A 13,435-nucleotide genomic window follows, 5' to 3' on the forward strand; every position below is an offset into this window, starting at 1 on the left:
ACTTACTTCATTGAATTGGCTTTCATTTATCAATAACTTATTTCACTTTTGACACTTTTGACATTTGTATTTTGGTACAGTTTTACCATAAACATTTCATGATTAACTTTCTTACCTTAGCGAGAAAGTTGAATTTTCTCACCTCAAATGAGGTATCCACAGCCTACATTTCTAACCGGTAGGGAGAAAATTCTAATTCCTTTATAATTAAATCAAAAAATGTAAAACACTTGCTTTTGAGATTGAACCTCGAATAAAATCTAAATTTATCCAGTTCCACTTTTTCTTGAAATTGTCAACTTTGAAACTGTTAAATAGTAGGGCCTCTAGCGGAATTCTTCTTCCGTTGTCAAGGGGTTTGTTTACAATTCGATTATTATTGTTTAAATTAATTAATTAATGACGTTTACTTAAACAGACTTTAAAATATGGGGTGCAATGAAACAAATTTTAATACACCATTAAGTTTAAATCTGGTTTTAGTTAATACATGATTAACGAAAATGCGGTGCAACCGGCCATAAACAACACATTCTTTTTTTAATATAATTTTAACTATCTCAGCATTAAAGGTCTAATGTTTCACTTAGATACAACTTCTCAAGATAATTTCAATTATTTTCTCAAACACTTTTCTTTCTATAATTCTTTCATGCCAATTAAATTTCAAATAGCGCATTTAAAACATTACTTAAATAGTATATTATGATATGATTTTATGATTATAAGGAAGCCTTTAAAGCACGCGCGACGAGTTTAAGAGCACGACGCGTAGCGGAGTGCTTTTAACGTCCAAGTGCTTTAAAGGCCCTTATAAACGTGTATCATACGCTATTTTTTATTATACCCGCATTACAATCTCAAAATTATAACAAAAAAAGTAAATTGAAATACCTTTTCCGAAGTAATCTGTGTCATTAATCGTTGATATAGAAATGGTCAATTGTTGTTGTTTCGTTGCTATCATAAATTGTGTATTTATCATTGTTCAAAATGTAGGTGAATTTGTTGTTACCTAAGCAACCCTTAAAGCTTTAGTGTTTTAAAGGCCCTTTTTCGCACGCATTTTAATGTCAAAAACAGGGATTATGATTCAGGTATAATAAAAAATATTTAAAAAGAAAGTAAAATACGGATATAGAATATTATTTTTTATTGTAATATTTGTACATGATATTTACAAACATATATACATTTTAAAGATTATTTTAGGCACTGACTGAAATATTTGCTAATGGAAGATTTTATTTGTGACTAGCAATAACAATTTCTAAAATCTAGAAAAAAGATATAGGTATGTAAAGAATAAGAAATAAAAAAGACTAATCAGAACAAAAGGCTACAAATAAAATACAAATCATAAATAAATTAATAAAAAAAATGAATACTAAAAAAGCAAACATGTTACAATATTTGTCATATTTGCTTAAATCATAGCAATACTCAAAGATATAAGTACCTAATTTAGTTTTATTAGACTTAAATCCTACTACATTAGATTTGGTTTTTATTTAAATTGATTAACAATTACGTGAAAATTATAACAAGTGTTACTGTTTAATTATAAATGACTAATAAATGAAAATACGATAAATTGAATAACCGGCCGATTTGACTAATACAAAAAACCCATTTAAATAATTTGCGATAGTAATAATTTTCCAATTTAAAAACACTGCTAGAAAAATATCTGATTTGTTCGCAGCAGTCTTGTTTAAATCCTTCGTTAATAGAAAAAAATGCGAAATATTAATCATCCTACAGAAAATCCACAGCCAACAAGACTAACAATATTGTTCAATTATTATGAAACACATTAACGGCTTACCAGCCCTTAACAAGACGATCTCAAACATAAAGCACTTTGTTCTGTAACAATCCAGTCATTTTATTAACATATTAAGCTATGTTCTAACGTCCACCCGGGAGATAATAAAAAATTATATGAAAATTGCACAAACTTTTGAGCAATGATAATTAAACGAACAACTTAAGAAATCTGATGCTAGCAGGTTGATGAAGCATCCCAAGTTCTACCTGTCGACTGTAAATTTGGCGGTTGAGGCGCTTGTTGTTTGCTACCAGCTACAATAAGACATTCGTTACATGTTTGTCTTCAGTTAAATAAAAAGTTGTAAAATTAATTGACAACACGGATATAAACATTAACACCACTGCTATTTTTACAAGCTAAGTACACTCACCTTTTTATATATATATATATATATACAAGATTCACCCCGTATTGTTGAATAATTTAGCAACTCAAAAATTTATCGTAACCGATGCTGTTAGAATAAAAAGCAACATACAACTATTGTACAAAACATTTTTTTTAAATCCCATTAAATAATAATATTACAGAAAAAGAAATGGAACGTATCTACAGAAAAATAAAAAAAAAATCCTAAGTACACCATCAAAAAAAAAAAAAAATGTCATACAGTTGTTAGTAGTCGACTGAATTCATGCAATGGTAATGGTGAGCATGCAGCTGCATAATCCATTTAGCAATCGGAGCCTGTGTCAAATAAAAAAAATAGAAGAATGAAACTGATTAAAAAAATAAAACAACACAAAACAAACCCAATATAAGTGATGTTAAAATGGTAAAGTGTTTTAGCTTCTTGAAAAATTATTTTTGAATCTTAACTTTCGTTGTAATTTTTATATTTTTTCATTATCAATAATAATATGACAGAAAAGATGTTTTCTATTTCTCTAAAAGTAAAAGCCCTTTACGACAAAACAATTTAAATGAAGTATGTAATGAAAATACAAAAACTACAACTACAACTCGTTACTCTTGTTCATTTATAAAACAAGTACTTAACGATTTCCTTGTACAAGTTGTACTTGTTTAATAATACGGACCATACAATTTAAATATTGATATAAAAACAATCCGGCATTAATACGAATAAAATAATAGGTATTGTCTATACTTCTATACAGACAAGGTCATAACTTCGACATCAGAGTGGAAAACATTAACCACTACAGACTACTGGAATTTTGAATAGATTTTCCGTACTTACTGATCTGGAAAATGATAGCAGAATTTCTTTCATATACAGGGTATTTCACGAGTGATAGAGAGCTCGACGGAGTTAACGTGGTTATTTTAAATACCGTATTGTTTTAAAATGAAATTATGATTCCATGATAACGTCCATTCAAAAATCAAAAAACCACCACCTGTTGCTTTAGGTTGGTAAAATTTAAAAAACCCTAAGTAGATATTTTTTCGTACTATGTTGGTAACTATAAATTATGACATTTATTTGATTCGAAATAAAATTCAATTGCTTTGAATTTCGTTCATATTGTTTTATTAGCAGCACATTTCATTTATTTGTTGATTCTTATTAATTTTACTTAAACATGCCCAGAAAAACAAGACACTTAATAAACATTTAACCTCAAAATTACAAGTCTCACCAAATTTTACACGAGACAGCGTTGCCGATAGTAATTATCGAGGAAAATGCGACGTTGGTGGTTTTTTGATTTTTGAATGGACTTTAGCTTTGCTTCCAATAACTGACACTTACGAAACAGTTAAAATACGACGATTAAAATGAATTCGAACGCTGAGGAAACAGGCATGATCGTGATTTAAAGCGACTGTAATAAAAATGCCTTTGCCGTTGCGCGTTTTATGCAGACAATAAACATTTTCCCAAAAACTTTGTTTATTTTTTAGTAACACGATATTGTTTCTTTTCGTCATAGATACACATTATGAAAAACAACTCATAACTCCCTTGGGATATTTCAATTTTTTTCGTCCTCCCCATTGTTTACAACAAACTCGTGAGAACGAAACTATAGCAACTATATATTCACGCAATCTTCCCTTCAAAATATTTTTAAGAAAGTTTTAATTTTTAAGCACAGGCACTATAAAATAAAATATTGTATGCACCACGGGAGATATTCATGTTTTTCCCCTCGGTTGACTTATAAACCTCGGGCACAGGCCCTCGGTGTATAACCACGTCAACCTCAGGGAAAAATCATGTTCATATCTCCCTTAATGCATAAATATCTATTTTTCACAATTTCATTTAACGAAGCGAATATGACATTTATGTTAAAATTTACGAAACTGCACAGTTAACTATGTTTTAAGGTTTTTAAATCAAAAAACAAATATCCACGTTAGCACTGCAAATGTTTTGTGGGTTGCATTTTCAATTCCGTCGGGCTCATTATCATTCGTGAAATACACTGTATAATGTACACACCGCACAACAATTATCGCATCACTTTGTTTCTTAAGTATATAGCAAATGGTCTGCAAACATTTGATATAAATAGACTAAATTTAATCTTTCAGAAGATTTCAGCCCTATATTGGAATGATAATTGATTTTTGTACTGCTTGTGTTAATTTTTGTTGACTGTATGCAAGACACTGCAGAACCATCTCGTTTACCACAATACTGTAGAGCGAATTAATCAATGACTGTAACTCTTTATGTTGATCTGTGCAATATGGATTTTATACAAATACATTCTCGGAAGGATAACACAGAAAAAAAAATTAAGTTAAAGTTCAAATTTTACATGTACCAACATATGTTATGCGATAATTGTTTTGGGGAGTATATTTCATATCAATTATAATAGTTATTCACACAATTAGTGGGATAAAAGCAATATTACAGGATTCGAGTGTGAAGATTGCAGATGACGAGGGCGTTAGCCCGAGTTCATCTGTAATCACACGAGTTTCCTGTAATATGCTTTAGCCCACGTGTTATGTACAAAATTTTATCTAAGACCGCCCCGAATTAAAAAAAAAAGGTAAATCTGATTTATTTCCGCCAGTTTCATTACACCACTCAGTGGAATAATGACTTACTTATCCCACTGAGTGGGGTAATGAAGCTCGCTTATCCCACTGAGTGGAGTAATGAAATGCGTCAGGTAATGAAGTTCCTTATTCCACTTAAATGAGTGGGATAAGTGTCATTTATCCCACGGGATTAGATAAATATAATAATTGAATCTATGCAGATCGAAACATTGTACCTAACATGAATTTAAAATAATATGTAAATGCCTTACAGTCCTTACACAATACCATTCTAACGATACCCGAAGCACAACACACACATACTCCCAAACTAACCTTGCTTGCTTCCGTAGAACTTGAAAACCTTCTTGTACGGAGGTGGTTTTGGAAAAGTGGAAGGATCATGAAACAAGCTCTTAAATTTTTCATCGAAGTCTGAAGCAGTTTTACGATTTGATGTCATCGAAGAATGCCTTGGGGGCGGAGGGGGAGCGAAATTATTATTGGGCACCGCTGGAGGTGCTCTCGACGGTAACATCCTATGCGGGGGAGGTGGCGGTGTGTGGCTTGGAGGCTGAGGTAATACTGAAGGAGGCGGTGGTGGTGCATGACTCGGTGGTTTCACGGAACCGGTTTTGGAAGGTGGCAGAGGAGGTTGATTACTGTGGGGTGGAGGAGGAGGAGGTGGCTGCTGTGAGGGTATTGAAGGTGGAGGAGCGGTCGGTCGTCCATTCAATGTCGGCCTAGGTCTTGGACTTAAATTTCCGGTAGAATTCGCTAATGATTGTCCAATGACAGATGACAGATTCCTTACTGTACCAAACTTCACCTGCACGTTGGTGTCAGGACTTTGAGGTGACGGTGATCTCGGACTTTTCATGCTGTGGGCTCGACTTATTGGTTTGCCGTTAACTAATAGTTTTTTTGGGGGTGCAATTGGTTTCGCTAAAATTTTAATATCGTAATTAACTCGTAATTACTTAAACTTGATCGTACCATTTAGTACTGGAGGCTTGGGAGCTAAATTTGGTTTGCCGTGACTAATCACTGGTTTGTTTGCTTGATTGAAACCGTTTATCGATTCTGAGTTATCTAATGAATTCAAATTGGCATTACTCTTGACTTTTCTGTGTAGAGTACTGTTTTGTGGTTGAAGGTTAGAAGTTGAATGCAGAGAACTTTGCTTTATATGTAAACCGTTAGTTGAACCAACTTTTGACAGAGGTAGTTGGCGAATACCGTTTTCCTCAGATGCCTGAAACAAATAATGAAATATTTTATACTACATTTTGCTAAAATTCTTAATTGGTTGAAAATCTCACATGTCAATTATCATAAAACATAACAAAATATTATCCGTTCACTTGACATCCCTACTGTCAGGTTGACAGGCTACGGCTGGAGCGCGTTCATAAAATATGGGCGAAGGTAGAGTGTGGGGAATATCACGTGACTGCAGTGTCACTCCGGCATTATGAACGGAATCGGGTAAACACGCGTTTTTTGTTTTTGTAAATGTCAATTGACGCTGTATCTTACTTATTCTTTATCCGATTTGAATAAATGACACATCAAATGAAATACATAGTTCGAAAAACACTTCATTATTATCCTATTCGATATTTTTTTAGACATCTATTTTTGACAGACGATAGTCAACTTTTTTTTTCAAATTACACTGTATATATTTTTTTATTCGTTCTTATAAAGAATCTACTTCTGAATATTCGTACATTAAAAGAAAAAACAAAAAATGTATTTTAATTGAAAAAAATTGAAAATCAAAAATCAAGTGATCAAATTTGTAAACAATACAAAATCTATTCTACCGGGTGATCAAGAAGAACTGTTTAAGTTGGCAGTACCGGGTGGGGCATCGTATACGCGCACGCGAGAAATCGCGACTTCTAATTAAATAAAATTGTCGAAATTTTTCAGACTTACCTGACTATTGGTAAGGTACATTTCATAATTTTTTGATAATTTTTCACTTACAAACAAAGCCAAAAAAAATTAAAATGTAAATTTCAACCAAAAAGTCAAATTCTGATTTTTATACTAACCTACCCAGATTCACTTCCTATAATTATTTACGAAATCTAGGGAAAAAAATACCAATTAGATTTTGAATTAAAGGCAGTTTTACATTTCAACTTTCAAAATCATTTTTATTTATGACCTGCTACTTGTGCTGTCGTAAATTTAGGTGACAATGGAAACTGCCAATTTGATGGCAAAAAGGTTTAAAACGGCCGGCTATACCTTTGTTGGGAAATTATACCATTGTGCCGTAAATCACCCGTCTGGTTTACGTTTACATAAAAAAGCGAATTATTTAGCTAACCAAGTCAAAATTTGTAATTGTGCCACCAGGGATCGATGCGCTAGCAGATACAGATTCATTTAGTGTAAAAACTTTATAGGTAAATTAACAGTTAATTTCAGAAAACTAATAAAACTGTTACGGCCTTATTTATTAACAAAAAAATTTTAACAAATTCTCAAATATACCTTATCAATAATTAGTCAGGTATATAAAATTTCGCCAATTTTTTTTAATTAGAAGTCGCGATTTCTGGCGTGCGCGTATACGATACCCCACCCGGTACAATTAAGAAAATTTTTTAATTCGGTTATTTATAACACTGCAACTGGATATGTTTGTTGGTTTATTTTGCAAATATGTATCTGATATAGGTATAGCATTAACAACGACAAGCCACCAACAACCGGAAGTTACTCCTGTTATACGATCCAGTGGTACCAACTTAAACAGTCCTTCTTGATCACCCCGTAGTTGCTCAAAATTTCCTCAATGCTGTTGCAGACACTGTCGATCCCTTCTAGAAATGCCCACCCACCTTTGCATTCAGTAAAAAATTTCGGGGTTTTTCCTGACATACCTGACACTTTTTCTTAACTTTTTTGGGTACCTGGTGGGGTCAAATAAACATTATCTCGAAAGTTTCGAATGAATATAAAGAAATCCAATGGATTTAAATCTGGGGATCTAGCGGGCCATCGAATAGCTCCATGAACCATGAACACCAAGATGATTTAAATAATTTAAAAATACAAAATTCATGAAACACGACTCTATTGACCACTGGCTAATGGTATCTCATCCAGAAAGTAGCTTATTTCGTTTGATAATAAATAATATGACATTTTGTTTGATTGAGACTGCTGTCAATAAAAAAGGGACCCACTGGTCCATACTATCTCCAAAAATGCCACACCACACGTTAACACTAAATCGTCTTTGGAAATTTTCTTCCACAGCAACATTATTATAAAAATTAAATTTTTAATTTTTATAATTTAATTATTATTATCAAACTGTTTTGACAAATCAATATTCAGAGCTTACTTAGTCATTCGAGCATTTAGAACAAACTTCTCTTATTTATTTTTTTTTAAGAGAGGACATTATCGATAAATGCCGTGAGTGTGACAAAGACAGAAGTATACACAATTTTAAGGGATGTTTGTATCGTGTCAAACAGATTAACTTACATTTAAGTGAGATGGAAATATTGGCGCAAATGTTGTGCGAGACACTGCTCCCACTCGGCGAGAATGCATCTAGCGCGTGGCCCAAGCACGCTCCGCCGCTAACTCTTTAAGCGCGTATTTTAAATATTGAAAATTAAAACGCCGACTACACCTGACCTGACCTGACCTGAAAAATGATTGTGACAGCGTCCTTATATCGAAAAGAACTATTATTTTGCACGTTTGAACCTGATATTTGGGGCCGCCACAATTTCTGATCACGCGCCGGCGCAGCTGTGCCAGTGCTTTGGCTACGCGCTAAATGCATTCTCGCTCCCAGTCGACCCGATAGTGTTTACCCCCACCACTTTTCGTCACACAAAAAGGTTGCCGATCAGAATTTCAAGACCCTCCCATAAAAAGTTTCACTTCAAAAAAGAAAAACAAATTTGACGTTTACAAAAATATATTTAGACAATTGTTAAATGTCAGTTTCAATCGTTTTCATTCAAAATCAAAGCAACAAGATTGAAGCAATTTGCTTAATACCAGGACAACCAGCTAAATCTGTTTATAAACATGTTTATAAACAACGCGTTGTTTTTAATTTTTCATAAATGAGAACCGTTTCGTTTACGTCTTATCGCGGCTCTCGGAAGTGAAGTGACTTCGAAAAATGTACATTGGGGTTACCCCGATGTCTAGTGAGAAAAGTACCAGGACCTGGAACGGAAACGTGTGTGATCCTGTTTCGAAAACAACCTGGAGTGCAAGAGACGAGCATCTCTGGAGGCGTCACTGGAGTTTGCGTCGTTTTTCCAGTATAACGTGTATTACAAAGTGGTCTCTTATGCAAGCAACAAAGAAGAGAATATTAAATGATATCATTAAAAGTAGAAGTGAGTCTTTTTGTGCCAAGCCCAGAGATTGAAGACCGGAACGAAGTCGATGTCGGCAACTGGGCGAACAAAATGCAAGAATTGTGTGATTAATATGTATTGGGTGATTCAAAATGATTGTGGCCAAGTATGGCAACTATGGTTAAATGTGATGTCATTGAACCTGAATCCATGTTTTGGATCAAAATAAACTATTAAGGGGGTAGATTATTATTGTAACATCTGGGAGACCAATTACAATTAAATTTTCAATGAAATGACATTGCTTCGTCAATACCAATCCAATACCATTAAAATAAAAGTCACTAGATAATAATTTTATATTAAAAAAAAATTAAATTAATGAAGCCGAAGTAGAAAAAATAGCATGTAACACTCGTTGCACAAGACATGTTGTCGAACTCGTTCCTCGTTCAACTCGTTCAACAATAGACTGTCTTGTGCAACTCGTATAACAATATAATATCTATTCACTTTGATTGTGACCACAACGAAAAACATAGTAGGCGCTGTTTAGCTGTGTGCTGCATACGTTTTATACTAAATATTTGTGTGGTGTGAACATGATGTGAAAATGTCAGAATTGTCAAAACTTGACCATGGTAGTAAAGCAATGATTTTAATGTATTTATCAATATTAATAAGGGAAATCAGAAGTAGGAGAAACTAAAAACGTCTGTCTGATTTGGTGATCACGTCTGTTCAAAAGTGGGGTTATATCCAGGTACAGATTATTTAACGTAAAAACTTCGAAATCACCTCATGCAATTCTCGATATTAATGAAGAACGAAGGAAATAGTCATTTGGTAGTAAGACAAACGCGAAAAATGCCTGGGGATTACCTATTAAAGGTATTCAGAACTTTCAATTAGCATTGATTAATACAAATATTTTCAGATAAAAACTAATCAGACAGAAAGTTAAAAAAAATAGCTATTTACGTTACAAGACCGGTAGTAACGTTTTTATGGACGAGCTAGTGAATTACAGGTCGAGCCCGATAGGGCGAGACTTGTAAACTAGCGAGGCCATAATGCGTCTACCGGTCGTGTGACGTACAAGATTTTTTAGTATACTGAGACAATTATTTAAAAGAAAATAAATTTAAATAAAAAAATTTGGCTTTGAAAAAGATTGCTATGCCTTGTTACTATGATAACAAACGATTCATCAAAATTCAGTCTGTCAAAGTTTTTCATGTGATTTCTTTCATTTGCGCTAACTTCCTTTAACAAAATAAATTCTCACAACCGAACCGAAGCAGAAGTCAAGTTTTCTTCCCAGACCACCTTTTGGAGAAGGTAGATAGTGCGCGATCAAACTTATTGCTCCAAAAATCATCGGGAAGATATTTCACAGAGTACAAGTTGTTCTACAATTGGAGAATACGAAATACAGTTGTTTGGATTGACAAAGGGTAATGCTTGCCTTTAGAAAACCATTTCAATGACATAAGTAATTGTACATTTAATTTTTAAATAAATAAAATCCAATAAATCTGACAAATTATTTGACATTTGCTACCGGCCGCCGTAGAAAGTAAAACGGACTAGACCATAAACATGTGTAAATCTGACAAATTATTTGACATTTGCTACCGGCCGCGGTGGAAAGTAAAACGGACTAGACCATAAACATGTGTCTACCGGACTCGTCGTCAAGCAGGTAGACACCTACTACCAGCACAGTATACTAAAAAATGATTTACAGGGGATGAAAAGGCAGAAGGTATCAAACTACAACACTTACTAGCCAAAATGTACAACAAAAAAGCACAAATAGAGTTAACTTTATTGGTGATGTTCGTCTTTGTGAGTTGTTTTCCCGTTGGCTTCAATAAATGTCTCGAAACAAATCAATATTAACCGTTTGGTCCCAACTTTGAGAAGACGACGTGGCATTTTCTTTTTGAATTCTAAAATTTTGTACCAAAACTCAATTTTATTGATATGCGCACAGTGTACGTCGAAAAACGTTTGCGCAAGTCGTTCTCCGTTCTGTCTTCTGTGAGCGTGACGTTTCTGTCAAAATGGCGCCTCCGAGAGTTGCCAACTGCGACTGGATTTAGTGTTATCTAAAATTCCCTATCAATAACCTAGCAACTGAAAAGTTACTAGGTAGTGGTCGCAATCAAAATGAATAGATTATACATACTATTATCTACGGCTGCTTGGATAAGACCTTATAACAACATTCCTTTACAGTCATTTGAGTTGCGTAATGTGGTTCATTACCGCACTGGTTTCATTAAGTAACACATTTTTATTTAGAAGCAAACAGACAATAGTTATTTGGATCACAAGTCCAGAAAATGATATTTTGCGAGTGTGAGTGATATTGCGTAGCCGAGGCGAAGCAACACGAGCACTCGCAAAACATTTTCTGGACGTGTAATCCACAAAATTTTTCATGCCGACAAATTTAAATCACTTTTAAAAAGTAAAAAATTTGTTTCACAAGCGGAATCGAACCCGCGACCGTCGCGTCCCTGAGCCGAAACGGAGTCCGTTGGCTATATTCAATGCTGCTTGCCCATTCTACGAGTATAGCGAATTTTTAGTCAAGGTCACTTTTGTACGTACTAGGCCGGGAATTTTACGTTCCCGGCGGATTTTGAATCATGCAAAACCGTCGATAACGGCCGGCGGCATGAAAAATTTATTGAAAGACAACAATACAAAAGAAAAGCTACTTATTGTAAATATAGTGTGGAAACTTTAACTGGAATAAAATTAATAACTTGGACATGGGCGATTTTTGTAAAAAATCCCGAAACAGGTCGATTTTTGTTTTTCCTTGCCTACATTTTAGTCCATATGGTTTTTGCATATCTCCTCGCGGAAGTGGACAACCACTCCTAACTTTTTTTTTGAAATGTAAGGGTATCCCTACTGACACCTCGTTTGAAAGGCCACTTCGCAAGGAATACAACGCACTATTTGTTTCCTGAATATTTTCAAAGCCTACGTGCTAAAAAATAAAAATCCATTTTATAAGTTGAAGATTATTTAATGCAACAAATGTTCAAAATAGACACCGTTTCTTTCTTGGCAAATTGCAAATCGATAGTAACATGCATCCCTTACGTTTTGTGACATTTCCGGTGAGATTTGCCTAATTTCATGCCAAAAGGCGGCCTTACACTAAGGCAACAATTGGCAACATGTTGCCTGCAACATTTTTTAGTAATGACCGGCAACATTACTAAAAAATGTTGCAGGCAACATGTTGCCAATTGTTGCCTTGGTGTAAGGCCGACTTAATACGTTGCTTAGGGTTATCAACACTGTTCAGTTTTTAACATTTATCTTCCACAATAAATAAATTCCAGTAAGTAAGCCAATACAACATTTTCTGACACATTCTTCTTGTTACACCAGTCTTTAAACGTCTAAAGTCACGTTAACGTTTTTAATATTGCCGTTTCGATTTTTCAGGTTTCAAATGCGACACTGCACAATTTATAATATTCTTTAAATCTGGATGAGTAGGTACACGGAACTGAAACATCGTAATTTTCTTCTGACATTTCTACAAATTTGTTGAGAATGAATTGCTTTATTTATGTCGTTTCTATAGCGACGTGGCGACATGTGAGCTTGTGAGCCGACTTTATTTTTATTGACGGCGAAGAAAATTTTTCGTGTTCATTTTTCCTCCGCCACCCGGCGGCACGGCAATTTTGCCGGAGTACATACACTATTACGGATATTATTATCAAGTAATAGTGCAGTGCTTATCAACATAATTACCGGCGTCTGGCCTCCGCATTTTGACTTTGTTGTGTATTATGTTCAGTGTCAATGTTAAGGAATTTCCTCACGATATGACATGAGTATAATAATATACCTTTTTGAATTTCAACAATACACAGTGTAGGACTGGTTTACAAATCTATGAGGGGCGTGATGACCAACTCAATAGACCGGGACCAATGGCTTAACGTGACTTCCGAATCATGAGATAGAACATAGCCTTTTTTTTTTCGCCCTGGGTCGGAATCGAACCCGCGACCCTCGCGTCTCTGAGCCGAAACGGACTCCCTTAGGCTATATTACAATTACAAATTTTCGGTTGCACACAAAATGTTGTATACACCGTGGCTGCAAAATCCTTTGACGACCTTGAGATTGTCTTTCTTCGGACTAAACGACCTCGCCGACAATTTTTCTCTCGGTACGTCAAAGAACGATTTCGCATCCTTGATATATACAGGGTGACTGACGAAAAACCTTT

The 13,435-nt window shown here is 34.4% G+C and overlaps 1 protein-coding gene across 4 annotated transcripts in view; it reads right to left on the minus strand.

Moving 5' to 3' along the window:
• Nucleotides 1-1,138: 1,138 nt before the first annotated feature.
• The window catches only part of Vrp1 (Verprolin 1), a 29,549-nt gene continuing 17,252 nt past the window's right edge, over nt 1,139-13,435 (minus strand). For 3 of the 4 annotated variants that reach the window (XM_069042094.1, XM_069042093.1, XM_069042092.1), the window contains exons 4-6: nt 5,801-6,059; nt 5,141-5,749; nt 1,139-2,085 (exon numbers count right to left, since the gene is read on the minus strand). In XM_069042094.1, the coding sequence (XP_068898195.1) occupies nt 2,006-2,085; nt 5,141-5,749; nt 5,801-6,059 (948 nt within the window). In that variant the 3' untranslated portion in view covers nt 1,139-2,005. Of the gene's footprint in view, nt 2,086-2,444; nt 2,522-5,140; nt 5,750-5,800; nt 6,060-13,435 lie in introns of all 4 variants that reach the window. The other variant, XR_011157755.1, reaches the window with a different exon arrangement.

The sequence above is a fragment of the Tenebrio molitor genome, chromosome 3, assembly GCF_963966145.1.
Source record: "Tenebrio molitor chromosome 3, icTenMoli1.1, whole genome shotgun sequence".
In the NCBI taxonomy this organism is placed as follows: Eukaryota; Metazoa; Arthropoda; class Insecta; order Coleoptera; family Tenebrionidae; genus Tenebrio; species Tenebrio molitor.